The 24,610-nt window shown below is 38.2% G+C and overlaps 1 protein-coding gene and 1 pseudogene across 2 annotated transcripts in view; one reads left to right on the top strand and one right to left on the bottom strand.

Annotated features, from left to right (window-relative positions):
• The window catches only part of DDAH1 (dimethylarginine dimethylaminohydrolase 1), a 254,667-nt gene that overhangs the window by 66,897 nt on the left and 163,160 nt on the right, over positions 1-24,610 (top strand). Inside the window, exons 2-3 of one of the 2 annotated variants that reach the window (XM_036856767.1) lie at positions 1,314-1,469; positions 16,732-16,852. Coding sequence is in view for 1 of the 2 variants with exons in the window: in XM_036856751.1 (XP_036712646.1) it covers positions 16,732-16,852 (121 nt within the window). In the remaining variant the exon portion in view is untranslated. The remainder of the gene's footprint in view (positions 1-1,313; positions 1,470-16,731; positions 16,853-24,610) is intronic. The other variant, XM_036856751.1, reaches the window with a different exon arrangement.
• On the bottom strand, positions 8,800-14,561 carry LOC118897498 (annotated as a pseudogene).

Genomic DNA, 24,610 nt, shown 5'->3' with positions numbered 1-24,610 from the left:
TTCTTCTGTCTCTAATTTTCTCTGTGTATATTCATCTTTGACCATAACGATGTGGATGAATGTGTGGCTCATCAGTTAATCATCATCTCAAATTTGCTCAAACCATTGTATAGCAATAATGCTACCAAACTGTCTTTGTCCAGTTGGAAATGAGACCCAGCCATCGAGAAGACTTGCTAACCTTCTCAGGCATGTATCTTCATTCTATCACATAGCTTTTTCCTATCCCATGTGTTTTTGGCTGAATTGTGTCCCCACAAAACTCATATGTTGAAGTCCTAACCCTAATACCTCACCATGTGACTGTAATTGGAGATGGGGCCTTTAAAGGGGGTAATTAAGATAAAATGAAGTCATATTGGTGGGCCCTAATCCAATATAACTGGTGTCCTAATAAGAAGAGGAGATTAGGACACAGAAACAAAGTTGGAAGGACGGCCATGTGAGGGCATAGAGAGAAGGTGTCCATCAGCAAGCCAAGAAGAGAGGCCTCAGGAGAAAACAAACCTGTTAACACCTTGATCTTGGACTTCCAGACTCCAGAACTGTGAGAGAATAAAATTCTGTTGCTTAAGTCAACCTATCTTTGGTATTTTGTTATGGCAGCCCTCGCAAATTAATATACCATGTTTTAAATAGAGGGTTGTTTTTAGGTTTTTCCATTACTTCTCAGAAGATCTTTACCTTCATTTTTAATTTTCTTTCCTCCTTTGCCTGAGCTAGATTTTCTTGCCCTAGGAAGTCATACTCAGGTATCAAGCTTCATCCACGTACTGGAGTACAGGGATTTCACAGATGTTAACAGTGTTTGAAGAGTGCCCAATGTTAATGAATCTTGACTGGTATTTTGAATATAGCTTACATTTCTACACCTACGTAAAATCCTTGTCACTGCCTCACCTGTGGGTGTCAGTTCTTAAATAATTTAATTTTATAGCTAATAAAATAAAAAACTGAACCATATATAATTGATTTCTCACCCCTCACCAATACCCCATGAATTTTTCTTCTTTTTCTTACTTCCTCTCTTGGTAAAATGCAGCAGCATGCCTATTCATCTAGGTTCATGTTCTCAAGCTAGGAACTTAGGAGTCATACTTGATCTTTTCCTTGCCTCATACATCCAACTCATTACCCACTTCTGTTCATTCTTCCTTTAAAACATCTAATAGGAAAAGACTTGTAATATTAATCTATAATATTAAATTTGAATTACAAATATCAGTATGGACTAATGAAGTACAAATATCAATATGGACTAATGTATTAAAAATATCTATGTATTTATGTATCTACCTGTCTATCTATTCTAGCTCTGTCCACTGAAAGAACATAGAAGCTATGATATCCCCCTAGCAATAAGCACATCCAGAATCCAGATTTTGTTTTCTATTCATCATTACCTACAAAAAGAATAATGGTCTGTGGAGAAATAGCTGATTCAAGGTGTTGGGCAGTGAAACTACAAGGTGAGTTTAGGATATCTTGTATTAGAAACCAAGGAAGTGCTCAGTGATTTATGGGGGCATGTTAAAAGGACCCAGGAACTAGTTTGAAAGGATTTCCACTACACAAATTTTGAACAATTTGAAGTATAATTGATTGTAAAACATTGAATACATAAATATCTATTAGTCTGTAGTGATACCCCAAAAAAGTGAAGGAAAGGAGAAAAACATCATTTGGATCATTAGAGATTACTACTCAATAAATCCTTATTCTGAAATTGGTAGTAAAATGGAAAGAAGTAAACATTTACTGTATCTTTTTATGAGGAATTTTATATTATCCTAGTTGATGAGGGAAAACTCATCTTTAGAAAAGAATGGCAAAAAAGGAGTGATACTATTTGAAAGTCATTATTTTGCAACCCCCCAATGAAATAATTGATTCAGGCAAGGATCATCAGTGGTGAACGTTTATTGCAGAACAGGATAGTCACACGGTGACAAACATCACCACACATATTACTTACTAATTGCAAAGAGCAGAAGGGAGAGATCTGGTAGTCACCACTTTGACCAAGTGATCGACCTAAAAGCATTGATAATATGCTATAATCTTGCATTATGTTTCTCCTGATGTGATGCAGATGAAACCCACAGAATTGTTTATGAACTACTCTTGCCAAAAGTGTTCAACCTGAATCTAATTAAGCCTTTGGACCTAACTTCAAATATATAGGAATTATAGGGCATCAGAGAACAATCAAATTACAAGGAAACCTATGGAGGAATCCCAAATGTGAAATATTCTATACGACAACTTTTTTGGATTCTTCCAAAAGTCACTATCATCAGTGAAGAAAGAGTAGGGGGGAACTGCTCTAGATGAAAAGAGATAAAGAGACATAACAACCAAATACAGTATATGAACCTTGATTGACTCTTGGCCTGATAAAAACAGCTAAAAACCATTTTGGGAACAAGTGGAGAAAATGTGAATATGAGCCATATATTAAATGATATGACATACGATATTAAGAAACTAATATCAACGTTCTTAGATATGATAATGAATTGTGGTGATACAGAAGAAAATTCTTTTTTTTTTTTTAATTAATTAATTAATTAATTTTTGTCTGTGTTGGGTCTTCGTTGCTGTGTGCAGGCTTTCTCTAGTTGCGGTGAGCTGGGGCTACTCTTCGTTGCGGTGTGCAGGCTTCTCATTGCGGTGGCTTCTCTTGTTGTGGAGCATGGGCTCTAGGCGTGCGGGCTCAGTAGTTGTGGCACACGGGCTTAGTTGCTCCACGGCATGTGGGATCTTCCTGGACCAGGGCTTGAACCCGTGTCCCCTGCATTGGCCGGCGGATTCTTAACCACTGCGCCACCAGGGAAGCCCGAAAATTCTTACTTTTAGGAGATGTGTATTTGGGTGCGACTAGGGAGCAGGATCCTCCTCTCAAGCAGCAATATTACTCAGGATCAGTTGAATGTGGGCCCAGTGTTGCTAAATCATTGTCTTGGACAATAAGTCAAAAATAAAGGTTTGTATACAAATTCTCATTTTAAACACTGACAAGTAATTTTCTTTAAAACACTGAAAAAAATTTGGGCTACAGTGTATGACTCCTCCACACTCACTCTTTCATACTGGTCTCTGTATCATTCTTTATTCTCTCTTCTTGATCTAGAATACTTTCTCCATCCTTTTCCCATTGAAGTCCTGTGAGTCTTTCAAAACCCAGCAAGCAAGGCCATTAACCTTCTCAAACTCCTGTAGGCAGAGCCAGCGCCCCCTCTTTGGAGTGTCTGGCCATTTATACAAACCTCCATCCTAGGACTTGGAATGGAATGACATATTTGGTTGTCCGTCTCCTCCCACTGGGTTCTGAACCCTTATGATCAAAAGCCACAGTTTATTCATTGTTGTCTACCCCGTGCTGCTCACAGTGTCTAATATAAAGTCAGCCCTCGATGAACATCTGTTGATTGAGTTGCAGCCTGTTAAATGCTGCAGAAAAATTTAGCACATGGCTTCTGTGGCATCCAGTTGGAAATGTACTTAAGAATGTCTGTGAATCAGTAAAAGAAATTTTCCTATTATTATATTCCAAGTAAGGCTGTCTTCTGGGATCATTTGTCTGTTATAGGAAGTCAGGTAAACAAGTTCAGTTTTAAAAAGAAAAAAATTGTCAAAATAAGATTCTTTCTGACCTTTTAGTCCAAGAGAATGAGTAATAGAGAACTGTTTCAAGGATGGATTTTCTAGGACAGTTTTGGCCAAGATCAGGCCAAGGATCTAGGCAGCTTCAGTAACCTAACGAATACTCTAAACCTACTTGAACCTATATAAGAACTGAATGGTAGAGTGTGTACTAAATCAAGTCACCTCCTCCCTTTTGGGACATCAATTCCTGTACACCCTACACACCCAGTTCTCTCCTTCTTGTCTCTTTCATGCATTTTTTTTTTCTGCAATGCTTCCTTTCTTCCTTTCTTTCTCTCTTCCTTCCTTCCTTCCTTCCTTCCTTCCTTCCTTCCTTCCTCCCTCCCTCCCTCCCTTCCTTCCTTCCTTCCTTCCCTCCTCTCTCTTTCTTTCTGCATTCCTTTCAAAATCCAGCTCAAAACCTACTTCTTCCAGGGAGTCTCTGATAAATGCCACATGCCTTGATTTTTCCTTTATATTGTATTCTCCATTTATCTGTATTCTTTTATGCTAAGTATGGTCTATCCCTGTGTAGGCTATATAATTAGAACGATTATGTTATTAAGAGTAAGATAATAATAATTTGGAGGGATAAGATTGTTAAAAATTCGGTGGGAATGTAAATTGATACAGCCACTATGGAGAACAGTACGGAGGTTCCTTAAAAAACTAAAAATAGAACTACCATATGACCCAGCAATCCCACTACTGGGCATATACCCTGAGAAAACCATCATTCAAAAAGAGTCATGTACCACAATGTTCATTGCAGGTCTATTTACAATAGCCAGGACATAGAAGCAACCTAAGTGTCCATTGACAGATGAATGGATAAAGAAGATGTGGCACATGTATACAATGGAATATTACTCAGCCATAAAGCGAAACGAAATTGAGTTATTTGTAGTGAGGTGGATGGACCTAGAGTGTGTCATACAGAGTGAAGTAAGTCAGAAAGAGAAAAACAAATACCGTATGCTAACACATATATATGGAATCTAAAAAAAAAAAAAAAAAAAAATGGTTCTGAAGAACCTAGGGGCAGGACAGGAATAAAGACGCAGACGTAGAGAATGGACTTGAGGACGCGGGGAGGGGGAAGGGTAAGCTGGGACGAAGTGAGAGAGTAGCATTGACATATGTACACTACCAAATGTAAAATAGATGGCTAGTGGGAAGCAGCCACATAGTACAGGGAGATCAGCTTGGTGCTTTGTGACCACCTAGAGGGGTGGGATAGGGAAGAGTGGGAGGGAGACGCAAGAGGGAGGAGATATAGGGATATATGTATATTTATGTATATTTATAGCTGATTCACTTTGTTATACAGCAGAAACTAACACATCATTGTAAAGCAATTATACTCCAATAAAGATGTTAAAAAAAAAAAAATCTCCAGACCCCTCCCTGGAGATTCTGATTCTGTTGGCGTGGAATGGGGGATGGGTACAAGTATTTGAATTTTTAACAAGCTAATTCTTTTTTTTTTTTTTGGCTGTGCTGAGCAGCTTGCAGAATCTCAGTTCCCTGACCAGGGATTGAACCCCAGCCATGGCAGTGAAAGCCCAGAATCCTAACCATTAGGCCACCAGGGCATTCCCACAAGCTTATTCTTATCATCAGGCAACTGGGAGACACTGGCCTTATCCTTATAAAGCTTGGATTTTGGGTCAGACCAATTAGGATTTGAGGCTGGGCTCTAGAGGTTGTTAGCTGTGTGAAGCATTAGACAAGTTACCGTGTCCACAGACATGGTTTTTTATCTAGAAAATGGGGATGATAATCACTATTCTCATTGTTCTGGGGAATTAAATGATTCATGTAGAGCATTAGTACAGTGCCTGGAATATTCTAAGTTCCCAGTAAATGTTGAAAATTATGTTTATACTTGCTTGTAATTTGCTTGGTTATTTACTATGATTCAAGGTCTGGGTGTTGGTTTTTCTGGTTCTTCTGTAACACTGGTGATTCAGGGTAGGGTGACCCATAAAATTTTGCCCCAGCCGAAGACTATTGTTGAGAGCCTGTTAACCTTTGCCAAGTTTTTATTGCCTCAACAAGATATCTCTTTTCTTTGTCCTCTTTAATTTTACCTGTCACCTCTTTAAATTATAAAAAGATCTTTGAGGCCAGTGACCCAGTCAGATACTTTTGTTACACAGTAAGTAGATCCAATACCTTGTATAGTGGGCTAGCGGCAGAGGGCATTATCTAATAGAACCCACATTTATTTCATAGAGTTATAGAACCATCATTTCTTATTTAGGTTACAACAGCTCCTAATGGGTCTTAGAGTCTTACACTCTTGCTCCCCTACAATCCAGTGTCTACACAGCAGCCAATGTGATCTTTTAACAATGTAATCACAGAAAGTCATTCCCTTTTGATCTTCCAATGCTTTCTACTGTATTTAGAATAAAATTGAAATTCCTTACCATGGTTATGTAAGCCCTACCTGATCTGGGCTGGTCTGTCTGACCTCATCTCCTGTCATTCACTTCCTGTATCATTACATTCCTGTAACTTTGCTGTGCCTCCTGTCTGGGTTTTTCTCCCCTAGATATTCCCATGATTAAGCCCGGATGTCACCTTCTCAAGACCTTCCTTCTGCCCCCTATTCAAAGTTTTCCTCCCCTTAGTTTCTATCCTATTAGTCTGCTTTATTTTCTTCTGATCACTTACCCACTGTCTGATACTGTATTTATCAGTAACTGTTGTTAGCTTGCTTGTTTACTGGAAGCTCCATGAGAGCAGGCATCTTGCCCATCTTGTATTCCTAGCACTGGGGACAGAACGTGGCACATTGCATGTGCTCCATATATGTTTGTCAAATTGATAAATGAACTTTACAGATAGGCTGAAGTACATCTACAGAATCCAGTAGATTTCAACTTTTTTTAAAAGCAGAAGACTCATCAAACAAAATATTTGGTTTTAAATAATTAATTTGTATGTTTGTTCAGTTCTTTTCACTCATTTCTTGACAATTAATAAGATTCTGTACACAGAACAAGTTCTTAGCTAATACTTGGCAATTTAATGACTCCTTGTTCAACAAAAACTACCACCAGGGGGAAATCAATCATCTGACCAGTAGCTGTGGACAGTGAGAAAATCTGGCTGGAGGAGAAGCAGACCTGACCCCAGGGGACAAGGGCAGGTGAGAGGCACTGAGTCTTCTGGCAGCACAGCTCCTCCAGGGTTTCTCTGCAGCTCTATATAGAGAGCAGTAGGAAGCAGAAGAAGCAGGGCCATCATTGAAGCACCCAGAGGAGAAGCAGCAGGAGAGGGCTCTTCAGTGCTGCCAGAGCTGCAGTGAGAAGCTGCCTGGCCTGGAGCAGCCTTGGGCCAGTGGCTGCAGCACTGAAGAAAGGATGGCAGTGGTGGTGCTGGCAGCAGTGGTGGTGACACAAGGACAATATCTCAGGGAGGTAGGGACACGGGAAGCAGGATCCCTCAAGATGCAAGCCAGAAGGGACTTGGGAAGGAGCAATAACTGAGAGATTACACTTTTATAATCTTAATTTTTTTAACATTTTAAAAACCAATTTCATAGAACATCTACATAGGAACAGTTACTGATACATTCCGTTACACTAACATTGTACGGTTTCAGTTCAGTAATTTTCCATTAACAAATATTTTTTCTACCTACTACAATTCCCTCCTTTTTCCTTAAGACGAGACAACTAAGGCTCAACAGAAATTACTCATTAGGTTATAACCATTCTTCTCTCTCCTTAAAGTTGCTATACATTTATAGAATTTGTGTTTCCATTAATGCTTCAATTTTTTGATGCCACTTTGTATACAGCACTTAATTATGGAGAATAGAAAAAGCAAAACTAAAACAAGGAAGAATATATGCTATATCTTTAACAATCTATTTTCTGATTCCCTTTAGATGCCCAGTCAACCAGGATCACATACAGGTTTCACGCTTCATTGCAGATATGTGAAAGACTTAACTGGTCTCACGCATTTTATGTGTGTTGACTTCTATGTTTTGACTCATCTAAATAAACACAGCAAGACTCATTTACAGGGGTACATATGCTTTCTATTCAACCAGAAAAAAATCTAAAGCTAGATGTAGAAAAACAATGATACTAAAAAACTCTTTAACTTCAGATTGTATTAGACTGAGATTTTCTGCAGTAAAGTTCTTTACAGTTAGAAGGTTCCTGAAAAGTTTGCCATGGATGTGGAAAGTGCATGAAGTACTGCTCCAGGAGACATTATACAGATGAAATACTTTAATCCACTAGCATAAATGCTCTCTTAATTCTTTCCCAGTGTTCCTTTGGAATGTGTTTTATTTGCTCTTGGTAAAGTCTGGATGCCAAGTTGCAGGAAATATATTCCCTACAGAACAGGTGTCTGTTTAATCCCCACGTATGATCTTATAAATGAGTTTAGCTAGAGACAGCCTGGTGGGAGCCTATAAAATGTTTACGCTATAATTTCAGGTCCCATAATAGGTCTGGAATAGTGTAGGCTACTACTACACTACTGCACTCCCTCCCCCAAAATAGGAACTCCTAAAGGGTGCTATATGTAGACCTATCAATATAAAAGCTAGGAGATAAATCCATATTCCCACCATTTTCTTTGGCCTAATTATTCAATTTAATTCAACTACTTCCCTAGAAATGAATACCAGAGAAAAGTATGCTCAGAAACGTGATTTTGGGAGTAGCTAACTTACCACTTTCCACAGTGGCTATTCTGAAGTTTGGGTAACAAATGGGATAGTGGCCTCCTTTTCCTTCCCACTAAAAATTAGGTATCTAGTTAAGTCCATTAGACAGGCAGAGTAAATTATGGGGAGAAATGAGTGTGGAGAATAGTTCACTTATCTTTTGTAATAAGGTCCCTTTTGACTAATTCTCTACTGAAGTTCTCACTTTATCCACAGGGTCTTTCAAAGGGAATGCTCACAATGCGCATCTTCTGTAGTCGAGTTACAAGACTCTTGGGTATATATTCAGTACTTGATTGTATTTTGGCATATCAGGACAGGGCATAGTTGGGTTGAGAAGACATTAGTTTCTCAACTGTGGGCTGTGTAACTGTATTCCTTTCTCAACTGGCAACACAAGAGATATGAGAAGGAATGGTGGATCTTTATAGTGATGCGTTAGGGGTTTGTTAAACTGCCTTTTGGAAGTCAGCGTAGGAGTAAGTAGTGCTGATGGGTTCAGTGTGGGTTGTTTCCTTAACTGTTTTAGTTAACCAGCCACAGCAACAACCAGAAACACATGAATTAGGAACTTATTTTAGGTACTCAGGTATGGGAGTGGCTCTACTCAATGTTCGGCTTAACTCTTTGGTGGCAAATTGCAGTGCTCTATTTAGAGTGGCATGATCTCTAGACAGCTGACTGGGACTCATAAGGAGATTTTGAAAAGTTGGGACTCAAGAAGCAAGAAGAACTACAATCCTGCAGCCTGTGGAACAAAAACCACATTCATAGAAAGATAGACAAGATGAAAAGGCAGAGGGCTATGTACCAGATGAAGGAACAAGATAAAACAATTAAATGAAGTGGAGATAGGCAACCTTCCAGAAAAAGAATTCAGAATAATGATAGTGAAGATGATCCAGGACCTCGGAAAAAGAATGGAGGCAAAGATCGAGAAGATGCAAGAAATGTTTAACAAAGATCTAGAAGAATTAAAGAACAAACAAACAGAGATGAACAATACAATAACTGAAGTGAAAAATACACTGGAAGGAATCAATAGCAGAATAACTGAGGCAGAAGAACGGATAAGTGACCTGGAAGACAGAATGGTGCAATTCACTGCTATGGAAGAGAATAAAGAAAAAAGAATTAAAAGAAATGAAGACAGCCTAAGAGACCTCTGGGACAACATTAAATGCAACAACATTTGCATTATAGGGGTCCCAGAAGGAGAAGAGAGAGAGAAAGTACCCAAGAAAATATTTGAAGAGATTATAGTTGAAAACTTCCCTAACATGGGAAAGGAAATAGCCACCCAAGTCCAGGAGGCTCAGAGAATCCCATACAGGATAAACCCAAGGAGAAACACGCCGAGACACACAGTAATCAAATTGGCAAAAATTAAAGACAAAGAAAAATTATTGAAAGCAGCAAGGGAAAAACGACAAATAACATACAAGGGAAGTCCCATAAGGTTAACAGCTGATTTCTCAGCAGAAACTCTACAAGCCAGAAGGGAGTGGCATGATATACTTAAAGTGATGAAAGGGAAGAACCTACAACCAAGATTACTCTACCCAGCAAGGATCTCATTCAGATTCAATGGAGAAATCAAAAGCAAAGGGAAGAACCTACAACCAAGATTACTCTACCCAGCAAGGATCTCATTCAGATTCGATGGAGAAATCAAAAGCTTTACAGACAAACAAAAGCTAAGAGAATTCAGCACCACCAAACCAGCTCTACAACAAATGCTAAAGGAACTTCTCTAAGTGGGAAACACAAGAGAAGGAAAGGACCTAAAAAACAAACCCAAAACGGTTAAGAAAATGGTAATAGGAACATACATATCGATAATTACTTTAAACGTGAATGGATTAAATGCTCCAACCAAATGACACAAGCTTGCTGAATGGATAAAAAAACAAGACCTATATATACGCTGTCTACAAGAGACCCACTTCAGACCTAGGGACACATACAGACTGAAAATGAGGGGATGGAAAAAGATATTCCATGCAAATGGAAATCAAAAGAAACCTGGAGTAGCAATACTCATATCAGATAAAATAGACTTTAAAATGTTACAAGAGACAAGGAAGGACACTACATAATGATCAAGGGATCAATCCAAGAAGAAGATATAGCAATTATAAATATATATGCACCCAACATAGGAGCACCTCAATGCATAAGGCAATTGCTAACAGCTATAAAAGAGGAAATCAACAGTGACACAATAATAGTGGGGGGCTTTAACACCTCACTTACACCAATGGACAGATCATCCAAACAGAAAATTAATAAGGAAACACAAGCTTTAAATGACACAATAGACCAGATAGATTTAGTTGATATTAATAGGACAATCCATGCAAAAACAACAGATTACACTTTCTTCTCAAGTGTGCACAGAACATCCTCCAGGATAGATCACACCTTGGGTCACAAATCAAGCCTCAGTAACTTTAAGAAAGTTGAAATCATCTCAAGCATCTTTTCTGACCACAACGCTATGAGATTAGAAATCAATTACAGGGAAAAAAAAACGTAAAAAACACAAACACATGGAGGCTAAACAATATGTTACTAAATAACCGAGTGATCACTGAAGAAATCAAAGAGGAAATCAAGAAATACCTAGAGACAAATGACAATGAAAACACGACGATCCAAAACCTCTGGGATGTGGCAAAAGCAGTTCTAAGAGGGAAGTTTATAGCTATACAAGCCTACCTCAAGAAACAAGAAAAATCTCAAATAAACAATCTAACCTTATACCTAAAGGAACTAGAGAAAGAAGAACAAGCAAAACCCAAAGTTAGCAGAAGGAAAGAAATCATAAAGATCAAAGCAGACATAAATGAAATAGAAACAAAGAAAACAATAGCAAAGATCACTAAAACTAAAAGCTGGTTCTTTGAGAAGATAAACAAAATTGATAAACCATTAGCCAGACTCATCAAGAAAAAGGAGAGGACTGAAATCAATAAAATTAGAAATGAAAAAGGAGAAGTTACAGCAGTCAATGCAGAAATACAAAACATCCTAAGAGACTACTACAAGCAACTCTATGCCAATAAAATGGACAACCTGAAAGAAATGGACAAATTCTTAGAAAGGTATAACCTCCGAAGACTGAACCAGGAAGAAATAGAAACTATGAACAGACCAATCACAAGTAATGACATTGAAACTGTGATTTAAAATCTTCCAACAAGCATAAGTCCAGGGCCAGATGGCTTCACAGGTGAATTCTATGAAACATTTAGAGAAGAGCTAACACCCATCCTTCTCAAACTCTTCCAAAATATTGCAGAGGAAGGAACACTCCCAAACTCATTCTATGAGGCCATCATCACCCTGTTACCAAAACCAGACAGAGATACTACAAAAAAAGAAAATTACAGACCAACGTCACTGAAGAATATAGATGCAAAAATCCTCAACAAAATACCATCAAACAGAATCCAACAACACATTAAAAGGATCATACACCATGATCAAGTGGGAGTTATCCCAGGGATGCAAGGATTCTTCAGTATACGCAAATCAATCAATGAGATACACCGTATTAACAAATTGAAGAATAAAAACCATATGATCATCTCAGTAGATGCAGAAAAAGCTTTTGACAAAATTCAACACCCATTTATGATAAAAACTCTCCAGAAAGTGGGCATAGAGGGAACCTACCTCAACATAATAAAGGCCATACATGACAAACCCACAGCAAACATCATTCTCAATGGTGAAAAGCTGAAAGCATTTCCTTTAAGACCAGGAACAAGACAAGGATGCCCACTCTCACCACTATTATTCAACATAGTTTTGGAAGTCCTAGCCATGGCAATCAGAGAAGAAAAAGAAATAAAAGGAATACAAATTGGAAAAGAAGAAGTAAAACTGTGACTGTTCGCAGATGACATGATACTATACATAGAGAATCCTAAAGATGCCACCAGAAAACTACTAGAGCTAATCAATGAATTTGGTAAAGTTGCAGGATACAAACTTAATGCACAGAAATCTCTTGCATTCCTATACACTAATGATGAAAAATCTGAAAGAGAAATTAAGGAAACACTCCCATTTACCATTGCAACAAAAAGAATAAAATACCTAGGAATAAACCTACCTAGGGAGCCAAAGACCTGTATGCAGAAAACTATAAGACACTAATGAAAGAAATTAAAGATGCTACCAACAGATGGAGAGATATGCCATGTTCTTGGATTGGAAGAATCAATATTGTGAAAATGACTATACTACCCAAAGCAATCTACAGATTCAATGCAATCTCTATCAAATTACCAATGGCATTTTTTACGGAACTAGAACAAAAAATCTTAAAATTTGTATGGAGACACAAAAGACCCCGAATAGCCAAAGCAGTCTTGAGGGAAAAAAACAGAGCTGAAGGAATCAGATTCCCTGACTTCAGACTATACTACAAAGCTACAGTAACCAAGGCAATATGGTACTGGCACAAAAACAGAAACATAGATCAATGGAACAAGATAGAAAGCCCAGAGGTAAACCCACGCACCTATGGTCAACTAATCTATGACAAAGGAGGCAAGGATATACAATGGAGAAAAGACAGTCTCTTCAATAAGTGGTGCTGGGAAAACTGGACAGCTACATGTAAAAGAATGAAATTAGAACACTCTCAAACACCATACACAAAAATAAACTCAAAATGGATTAGAGACCTAAATGTAAGACAAGACACCTTAAAACTCTTAGAGGAAAACATAGGAAGAACACTCTTTGACATAAATCACAGCAAGATCTTTTTTGATCCACCTCCTAGAGTAAAGGAAATAAAAACAAAAATAAACAAATGGAACCTAATGAAACCTAAAAGCTTTTGCACAGCAAAGGAAACCATAAACAAGACCAAAAGACAACCCTCAGAATGGGAGAAAATATTTGCAAACGAATCAAGAGACAAAGGATTAATCTCCAAAATATATAAACAGCCCATGCAGCTCAATATTAAAGAAACAAACAACCCAATCCAAAAATGGGCAGAAGACCTAAATAGACATTTCTCCAAAGAAGACATACAGATGGCCAAGAAGCACATGCAAAGCTGCTCAACATCACTAATTATTAGAGAAATGCAAATCAAAACTACAATGAGGTATTACCTCACACCAGTTAGAATGAGCATGATCAGAAAATCTACAAGCAACAAATGCTGGAGAGGGTGTGGAGAAAAGGGAACCCTCTTGCACTGTTGGTGGGAATGTAAATTGATACAGCCACTATGGAGAACAGTATGGAGGTTCCTTAAAAAACTAAAAATAGAATTACCATATGACCCAGCAATCCCACTACTGGGCATATACCCAGAGAAAACCACAATTCAAAAAGACACATGCACCGCAATGTTCATTGCAGCACTATTTACAATAGCCAGGTCATGGAAGCAACCTAAATGCCCATTGACAGATGAATGAATAAAGAAGATGTGGCACATATATAGACATGGATGCATCTAGAGACTGTCATACAGAGTGAAGTAACTCAGAAAGAGAAAAATAAATATCGTATATTAACGCATATATGTGGAACCTATAAATATGGTACAGATGAACCAGTTTGCAGGGCAGAAATTGAGACAGAGATGTAGAGAACAAACGTATGGTCACCATGGTGGGAAAGCGGCGGGGGGTGGGGGTGGTGGTGGGATGAATTGGGAGATTGGGATTGACGTGTATACCCTGATGTGTATAAAATTGATAACTAATAAGAACCTGATGTATAAAAAAATAAATAAAATTAAATTCAAAATAAAGAAAAAACTTAAATTGCATGCTTACACTGAATTCAAAAAAAAAGAAAAGAAGAGTTGGGACTCCCCAAGAAGCTAGAGGAGGCCATTCAGGAATTGGTTCCAGTTTGGGTACACAATGGGAGCAATGGGAGAGTCTTAGAACTATCTCTTGAAGTATACGGACCGATGTGCTAGAATCCAAGAGTGTAGCATGATATGACCAGGAATTAGGATTTAAATGTTTCCAAGTTGTAGAATATTTTAAAAGGCACTTAACCTGCCAGGCAAGACTCTCAAGAGTTGCTAGGTTGGGCACCACAGGGTCCTCTTCTTCAGAGGAATCCTACTCTTCCCCAGAACTCTCATTAGGTAGTTAACGTTTTCTTCTTCCTCACTTTCTGATTCTGATAAGGGATCAGGAGAGGGAGTTCTAGGATGCATTAGAATAGAACAACAGTATAGAAAAAAAGGTACCAGAAAAAGGTAACAATCTAAGCCCATAAAACACTAACACTGGCAGATAGATGCAGAAGATGAGAAACCCTTTTAATAGGATTCATTTGTCTGTTTCTCAGTCTGTTACACACACACAGTATGCCTCTGGCTCGTACCACTGTGCAGTTCTTCAAGATTATGTTGTATATTTTTCACTTACAAAGAAGACAGCTCAGTTCTTAGGACCAGTTCAGTGTGTATAAGTTAGTCACTTACCAGTTGCACAGGTCAGAGTCTCTCCTTCAAATCCTGGCTACCCAAGAAGAGAAAGGGTCCTCATCTAGGCAAGCTGATTTTCTTAGTGTGATCTCAACTGGTTGTGATATTATGGAGAGACACTTTGTGTGCTCTTTTTTGTTGGCAGGGATATTATATCTATTTGGTAATGAAAAGAAACTCAGTGGTCACCTTCTTTGTCCACTGGTACAGCAACTTTTGTGCAGGGGGTTGGTGGGATGATGAGTTGTCAAGGATCTGTCTGGTGTGCACGGATCCAGTGTTTCCATAGGTGGTGCAAATGCCCTTGGAAACTAGTGACTTAGTTGTTGGACTATATTTGGAAAGGTAGCCTTAACCCATGGAGGATCCTTTCTTCTTCCTTGCATCACCTCCAGCCGCAAGACCTGACTAGGCCAAGTGCCACCAGCTCTATTCCCTGTAATCTTAATTTTTTTGCATGTAAAACTGAGATTACCTTAAATTTGCAACGGACATATTTGGATTAAAATTGCTTTCAACAACGTACTATACACTTCCAAATCATCTAAATGTTCGCAATCACTGTGTAGCTCCATTAAAATGTACATTTACATTATACTTTAAATCTGTATTTCCTTGGGACGTTCTCATATTTTGTAAGAATAGAAAGTTTATCTAAGGCTTCTTCTGTAATAGAAATGGAAACCTTGCTAATATCTGAATCATGCTTAGTGTAAAAGAGAAAACTGGGACCATCTGAACGCTCAGTATCCTTTCTTGGCATAGAATGATAGAGTATTGGTGTAAAAAGAACTGCTTTTTAAAAAAAATTCAAAGTGTTACTAAGTACCATAGTCCTTTGTCTTTGGAAATACTGTGGCTTTGGGGGTCACTGGCTGTTTGTCATATACCAATAGAGGGCACGATTCATCAGCTGTGGACATTCTTTGCATTCTTGGTGTTGTTCATGGTTGTTCCTTTACCTCATGGGCTATATGACACCTTTCACTAAAATAAGCCCTCGAGTTTGTGATTACTGTGCATCAGGTTATTGGGTTGGTGGCTGGCCTTCCAGCTGTCCTCCAGCCTGAGCTCATGAGAAAGCAGTCACAGTTGTCAGTGTCACAGTGCTGTTCTGTTAGGTTAAATCCAAAAAAACTGGTTGTATCCAAAAAACTTCTGGTATAAGATTTATATTTTTTTCTCTTTTGAATTAATGAAGCAGAAGCAAAAGCTGTGAGCAATGTCTATAAATAGCCTTGGTTCTTCTATGAGGAATGTCCTCAATGTTAGCACCTGCAAGAAAATAGCGTGTGTCATATTAGTTTTATAATATTAGCATTTGTACAGAAAAATGGCAGGAAGACAAACTAGGTTGTACTCCTTATTGGTTATTATTAGCTGATGATATTCCTATGAAGGCTTGAGTATCGGGTTAAATCACATGAAATTGCTATTCGTACAGGCAATTTTATATGGCTCTAGGAGATAAGATATATTTTAATCAGTTCTCTCTACATAATTGTGAGTCTGCCACAAATATTTTAAATTAATACATATAATTTAAAAATTAGAACATGAAAGGCAAGATTTGTTTGTTCTCATTCTTGCTGTTTTTACTCTGTCGTTGCTCTCTTGCTCTCAAGGAAATGGAGTGTCTGCCTAAAAAAAATCCTGGTGTTTGCCATTCTGTAGCCCCTTGAGAGGTAAACAAGTAAAAACACAAATATTATATACTCAGTTGCGGGTTAAAGTCATCTTTAGATTCTTCTAATAATCATTTAAACTCATAGCCGTCTCTTTATGAATTTTTATCAAGTCTTTTCTTTAATAGAGAAGACAATTCCATCACAAGAATGTATTAGACGTATTGAAATGCCTTACTCCTCCCCCTTCTTCCGTATTTCTCCATTTGCAGTTTCATCGGTGCAGAAAAGGAGCTCTGGCAACTTCTGCTGAGACTTTTCCATAGGAAATCCTTCCAAAAAAAAAAAAGCAACAGCTATTTTGAAGACCAACTTTCCAAAAATTATATTCAGGTAAGTTAAATTTTAGATGTCATCCCTTATAGTTAAAAGTGAACACATTTGACTTAATCATGTTAATCAAAAACGTATTTGCATTCACATGTTCTTATATATCAGTACTCTTGGATGGATTTAAATTATATTGACAGAAAACATCCATTTTCTCACATTTTCAAGTACCAGGAAAGTTTTAGAACCTGGCCTATAGCTTGGTTGTTTTGGGGAAAAACATATGATTCAGCCAAGGCTGATCTTGTTTTTCCTTTATTCTTTAAGCCAGAAGCAATTACTTTTCATTTCAGGATTAAGCGGCTGTAACATTGCCATTCGTCGCTGAGGCTCCTGGTTTCAGCATGTCTGCTTGGTTCCCAGCCAGTCCTGGGTGTTCAGGTAGCAGCTGTGGCTGGGAGTGCCTCTCCAACCCGCATTCCTTGGCTATGAATTTTGCAGCCCTGTTTATCTAATGAAGATCTCCCCATAGTGAGTTGCTCATGACGTTGGCGCACAGACGTTAATGAACGATACGGAAAGATACTGATTCTTTTTCCTCGTGGAGTGCCAGCCAATCCTGAATCTCCCAGTCCTTTCACTCTGGCTGGTCACCACAAAGGCCTGGTGCTAAGATCCAATGAGATCTGTCCTACATAAACCAAACTCCAACAGGATGCCTATACATCCTCTCTGTGAGGCTATCATCCAAACCTGTTCACAGAATTTTTCTACAAGTACATTCACCCAAACACCGACTCTCACCTCTCTGCCCTGATCATACTTTTAATCTATAAATGCTGTCACTGACTTCAGTGCCCAAAGACCTTCTTCCTTCTCTTGAAACTCATGAATTTACTTAGGATAGCTTGGGATGGCTTTAGAGTCCGGCTTTCTCACTATTTCATGTGTCTTCATTTTGCCTTCCCAAACCAGACTGTGAATTCCTTGAGAGACGAGCTCCTGAAAACTGGTAACACCTTATACAGACAGATAGACAGGAAAAAAAAAAATTTTGGACAGAAAAACATTTGTTGTTCTTAGTAATCCAGAAAATCTGCCTTAACATGTTCAGAACACTCTAGATGATGTGCTGTAATATAGGACTCCTCTCCTTTCCCCTGCCTGCCCTCTGCTGGAACGGCTCACGAGCAATAAGATGGCCAGAGCAGGGTATCGTATGGGGAATGTGGGAAAACAAGGGGCTTGTCTGGCTGAAAGGCTAGTGGAATAACTGTGATTTGTGAGTCTACAACCTAGATCTTTAAAGCTCCCCATTATGTGCCTTGGGATAACTAGCAGCCTCATTACAAGACCCCTTATGGGTTCAACCTTGCACAGGGATGTGATTCTCCCTGCTGGCATGAGATGGACCAAGTGACCTTGTGTGTCCTCCTCATCTGCTGTGCTTGTTTCATCTCCAGAACCACCCAATAGATGGCAGGTAGCTGAGCCAAGTAGTGCCCCCTCCCAAACACAGAGGCCCTCCCTGTTCACCAGCCCCTCAAAGCCACCTTCACATTTAACAGGCATTTACAAGGATCTGGCAAGACTACCAGTTTGATAATGCAATTCAGGAGGTGAGTTTGAAATTCTAGACTGGTTTCCTGTTTCGAAGGGCAGCAGGATATGACAGCTGCTGAGGCAGCCCATTTGCCCTTTGGAGAGGAGAAGCGAGAGTGTCTGATCACTAGACGACCTCTTCCTCCTGCCGGCCCAGGCGAGGTGTGGGCAGTCCCCTTCCCTCTCCCGCCGTTACTCAGGTGGCTAGATGTTATGAAAAAGAGAAGGAAAAACATGTTTTTTGCTTTTTGAAAATTGTTATTAAAAGGGGGCACTTTCTGGGGAGGCAGAATCCATTAGCTGAATCCATTTCAGTATCAATGGTTAATCAATTTAGGCAGCTTTAATGCACTTTTATTATGTAACCTTTAAAAGCTGTTCTGGTAAATGTCCATCCCATAAATACTAGCACTACTTTATATGTATGATATCCCTTTTGGAAGGGTGAATCTGAATTATCATCCAGATATTAATTTGCATACAATGCTGTCCAGGCAATGCAAAAATGCTTCCTCATAGTTTGAGCATCGTTCAATACATTTTGAAGTGGGGAAAAACTTTTCAGATATGACTCTACATTTTAAGTCAGTGGATAAGTCAGTCTGGTTGCCTCCCAAAACATAATTTTGAAAATCAATTTTACCGTACTACGAACTGAATAATTGATTTCCGCACTTCATTCTGCAAATTAAACACTGGGTTTTGAATTACTAGAAGAAATAGCACAGTTAGCCAATAAACCTTTCTTATAAAATGACAGCGTTTTAATTTATTATATGCATTAGCATTTATTCATGCCTAAGATTTCATCAATCAATTTTCTGTTTTAAAAAGATGTCTCTGGAAACAGCAGTGGAGAAATGCTGGGTTCCAAAAACAATGTTGTGAAAGGCAGCAGGGCCAGCATTCTGGGCACACATTGAACTAAATTACAGTCAATAACTACGCGGCTCCAAGTATAAGCCCACATTTTTTTAAGTATCTACCTTATGAACTGACTCTCTTGGAATGTCAGAGTTTAAAAAAGAAAATATTTAATTTTCACCGTTTAAGAGGTGGGCTGTATTTGTTCAAAATTATAGCAACCTCTGATATTATTTTTAAATATTTATTTTGTCACTTTGACAGGCTTCTTATGCACTGCTTTTGAGTTTTAATTTTGTGTACAGTGGTGCATTTCAATAGTTGGCTTCAGATTAAATGAATATTAGTACTTTGTGATGATTTTATTAATTAGTTGTTTTTGAAAACTAGTTTAAGCTGAGCGTTACTCCAAAATAGAAGCTCTAAGAATCAGTACCATCAGATAGATGTTAATTTAAAATCATTTATTCATTTCATTCATTTAAAAAAATTGTACTTAACACATATCAGGACTCAGTTGTCCACAGGCAAGATAGGCATAGCACCTGGCATAGCAATAGTTTTAGGGACCTGTGCAAATGTTTTAATTTCCTTTAAAACCAAAAGAAAAAAATAAACTCTTAGGTCGAAGAAAATATTAAAATATGTGATACTAATATATTCATCTTTATACCAAGGTATAAAATACAATTTGTAATATTTTTATGGAGGAAGAGGTCCATGAAAACTGAAGTTCCTAGGACCCATGAAAATTATAATGTAACCTAGGCCATATTTCACCTATGTTAGATTCTAGAGATAAAAAGATGAGTAAGACACAATTTCTGTTCCCAAAGCATTCACAGTCTAATGAAGAAAATGGACATAAAACAGGTAGTTCATAATGTGGTTTCCTTGAAGTTATTTGAAATAGTAATTATAGCTTGAAGAACATAAGAGTTTTACTACAAAATGTCATTCAATACATAGACTCGGTCTTTTCCTTCTTTTAGTTAAACTTTACAAAAATAGGATTTGCATATATTTTAATGGTACATAGACAGCATTACTACATATTTTTTCCAAACACTACTGATGTTAACATTCAGATCTGTAAGTCAAAATGTTCATATCTTATAAGCACACTACATCAACAGGACCACAAAGGAAGTGCCAGGTCCTAGGTATTGATGGTTCCATGGGGAAAATGAGAAGAGGTTCGGTTCTCCCTAGCTTAGCAAAGCTTGCTTACTTATGTCCTTCTGAGTTTTATTGAGGCTTCAGACATGGAACAGAATCTTGGCTGTACTTTCTCTCGTCATAAAATTTCTCATTTATATGAGATTCAGCACTCGTTTTTTTCAATTACTGTTTCTAAATGCCATAATTGAGGTAGTCAGAATGTTCTCCTTAACCTAAATCTTCCTTGCTAATATTTGGGCCCACTTCCACGTTTTTTGTTGTCAATTGGAGAATGATTTTTCACCAGTTTCAATTTTACTTGCATTATCTTATTACACACATAAGCTTTTTGAATAAGCAAGGCATCATAGGACATTGGAAAGAATACAGGCTCAGACTAACCTGGGTAGGAATCAGAATTATGTCACTCAAGCTGTATGACCTTGGTCAATTCATTTAAACTCACTGCATCTCAGCATCCTCATCTATAAAATGGGGATCATTATGCATGTGTTAGAAAATTGCTGTAGGAATTAGAATAATATATGTTAAGCATTAGGCCAGTATCTGGAATATAGGGGATGCTAAAAAACTAGCCACGGTTATTATTTGCCATATTTTTCAAATTGAGAAACTGAGACACAGACATATTAAATGACCTTTGCCAGTGTTGTGGGGCTAGGGCACCCAATTATTACTGGAAAATTGCAGCCTTACTTTTGATCAAGCCTTATTGAGAATGAAGTTGTAGAACACAGAGAAAGTGCAGAAGCAAAAGGTACAGAAAAAGCACTGACATCAAAGCAACCAGATAATCAATATATATTTATTGAACACATTGTAAGTATAAGATATTCTGTGCACAAGTTGGGCCACTTTGGTTTGCCAATGACTGAATCCTAACTTGCTCAAACGAAAAGGAGAACTTGTTGGCTGGTATAACCCAAACACATGACGTAGGGAACTGGCCCTGGGGGTGTCTGGATTCTGTGGCAGGAACACTTTCAGGGCTCACACTCTATTTCTAACCAGGGTGTCTGGTGCTCTTTGTAGATGGCTTTCTCCATGCCATGGGGCACATGGCTCCTATCAACCTTGGTCTCTCATCTCATCCTAGCAGCTCTTCTATCAGCAAAGAAAGATTTTTTTCCTCTTTGGCTCCAGTCTGAAAACAATCCCAAGAATGACTTTCATGGGGCCAACTTAGGTCATATATTCCTTCCCAAACCAATCACAACCAGGAAGATGGGGTAATATGATTGGTCCAATTGAGGGCACATATCTGCCGTTTTCATTAGAATTTTTTTCCTATGGAAAGAGGTGCATTGGGCACACCAAAATAGTAACCTTTATCTTCTATCAGAGGTAATAGAGTAATTAATATTTTAATGGTAGAGTTGGTTCAAAGAGCCAAAAGACTAGAATCTCAGGATGTCTAGCTAAGATACTGCAAGGCTTGAATGGACATGTCCATTCTTTTCAGCCAAGAAAGGAAGCCTATCATACTTTTGTCTCCCAGTATGTTGGCTCATAGAGTTAAAAACTTAAATTTATTTCTTAGTATACATACCTTTTAACGGAGAAAGTTATAAACACTTGGGTACTATTGTAGAAAAAGCAGAACCTCTAAAGAGGGTGATTGAAGGTGACATCGCTGTTGTTTGAAAAACTTCAGGATGTCATGTCCTGTGGGAATGCATTATTCTAACAATTTGCTTAACATTTTTGCTTCCTGTAGAGTGGGCTGTGGGTGGGAACTCAAAGCAGACTTGTAAATTGAATTCATAGTGGATGAGCTTCTCTTGAAGTCTTTGCTGGGTTGTTTAAGACACTGAACTGTTTGTTCTTGGCTCCAGTACTTTCAATGTCCACTCACCATTGTGTTAGTGGGAGGAATATTGTATTGTATAAGAGATCTGTAGAGCTTGTGACTGAGTAGAGTCAGTGTTTTGACTTTTTATGCCAACATCATCATTTCCCCACTTGTTTCACATTTCTCCTGTCAGTTAGGCCCTCAATTCAAGGTTACCTTGATTACTTTCAGGTCTTGAGTGATGAATCTCTCTAAATTATTTTTACCTTGAAAATGTTCTTTCACCAACTCACTTTTTCTTCTTTCTGTTTCAAAATTAGAGGTATCCCTACCCTTTTCCAGCACTAAATTCTTCCGTCTTTCACCTCCTTGGAAAACTAACTCAATCCATCACTTCATCTTCTATTTGTATCTCCAATTATTCCTCTCTGATGCATCTCTCCCCACTTATCTACCTACAAGACTATCTCCTTGAGATATCATCAAAAGGGATAATGTATGTGGAAGTACATGGTTGCCCTAAAGTGGAATATAAATATGATGCAATATCACTGTTATCCTATCTTTCTCCTTTACTCCACAATCATCTAAAAAAAAGTCAATATAAAGTATTTCTTGACTTTAATTTCTCATTATTCAATTCATTATTTAATATCTTAAAATCTGACCTCATTCTCCTAACTTACTGTCCCGGGGTTCATATCACTGCTTGTCTTTCTTCTAGCATGTGACACAGTTGACTAGGCCCTCCTCTTGGTTTCTATAACCTCACTACCTTGGTTTACTTTCTCTCTCTCTGACCACTCATATTTTAACAATCATCTTTTTCCTTCTGTCTCTGAATGTGAGTGGTCTCCATCATTCTGTCCTTGCTTCTTCTCCCTCTGCCTCCTCTCTCTCATTCTCACAAATACTTCTTGAAAGAACTTCCAGATCTCTCTCTTCACATCAGTGTCTTTGTTAAATGCCTGCTGATAACTTTAACCTACATATCTCACCAGCCCCCAAATATAATGTATACGAAAATAAACTCTTACCCCATCCTAGGTATCTTCTACCCTATCTCAGCCAACAGTATTACTTTTCTACCCAGTCATTTAGGCTTAAAGCCTTGTGTTTGATCTTTGGTTCCTCTCTCTCCCTTATCCCCGAATCCAATTTAAGCCATATTTTAAGGACACATTGTTCATTCGCCTACTTTCACTTTGTCTCTCTTCCTTCAGGCAGTATAGTTCAGACTGCTGGAGTAGCACACAGTCTATTATTTTGCTTTCAGTGAGGTTGTCCAGAAGCATTTTGTGGCCATACCTTTTCTCTCTTCCTCATTCTTGATTCTTTCCCATTTCTGACAGAATAACTATTTGAACTTTAATTATAGAGATCACTAAATCTTCTTCTACACAAGTAGCCTTCTCATAACCCCAGTATACACTAATGTGTTTAGAATGGCCTGTCTAATAAGTAACAGTCAAGTGTAAGCTGACTATTGTTTGTAAGTAGTGACATAACAAAAATACATTTCATAGCTATATGTTTTATTAATATAATTTTCATCTTCAAATAAGTATCTTCATATTAGAACAACATTTCTAACATATTTGATTTAGAAAGCTGAGGTTTTGAGGATCTAGTGATGAGCTAATGAATGTATATTGAACTTATTGCTTGAGTTTTGATACTTTTCTAGCAATCATCAGAATATAATAATTCCAGCCTATGTGGACCCTCATCAGAAACATCACCTATCAATACCTAACACTTTTTCTGCAGCTCCTATTAACAAAGAATGATTAAAGACAACTTCAGTTTTCCCAGTTCCAACCTTAAAGGTATATGATGTAACAATAGCATACTGGGTAGCTGTAAAAAAAAAAGAATGTCTTATGTCTTATATGGAAAGATCTCCGTGTGGACTAAGTTGTTTGTGTCTCCCCAAAGTTCATATGTTGGTGCCCTAATCCCCCAGTGTGATGATATTTGGTTATAGGGCCTTTGGGAGGTAATTAGGGTTAGATGAGGTCATGCAAGTGGGGCGCTCATGGTGGGACTGCTGCCCTTATGCCCTTATAATAAGGGACACCGGTGAGCTTGCTGCCTTTCTCCACCATGTGAGGACACAGTGAGAAGACAGCTGTCCACAAGCCAGGAAAAGAGCTCTCCACAGAACCTGACCATACTGGCACCCTGGTCTATGATTTCCAGTCTCCAGAACTGTGAGAAAATAAATTTCTGTTATTTAAGCCACCCAGTGTATGGGATTTTGTTATGGGAGCCTGAACTGACTAATACAATCTCCAAGATTTATTTTTAGGTGGGGAGAAAAGGGTGCCAAAATAGTGTACTATTGGGGTTAAAAAAAGAACGGAACATATTCTATACTT

Source organism: Balaenoptera musculus, chromosome 1 (genome assembly GCF_009873245.2).
Source record: "Balaenoptera musculus isolate JJ_BM4_2016_0621 chromosome 1, mBalMus1.pri.v3, whole genome shotgun sequence".
In the NCBI taxonomy this organism is placed as follows: Eukaryota; Metazoa; Chordata; class Mammalia; order Artiodactyla; family Balaenopteridae; genus Balaenoptera; species Balaenoptera musculus.
This window is presented reverse-complemented; position numbering and strand designations above follow the sequence as displayed.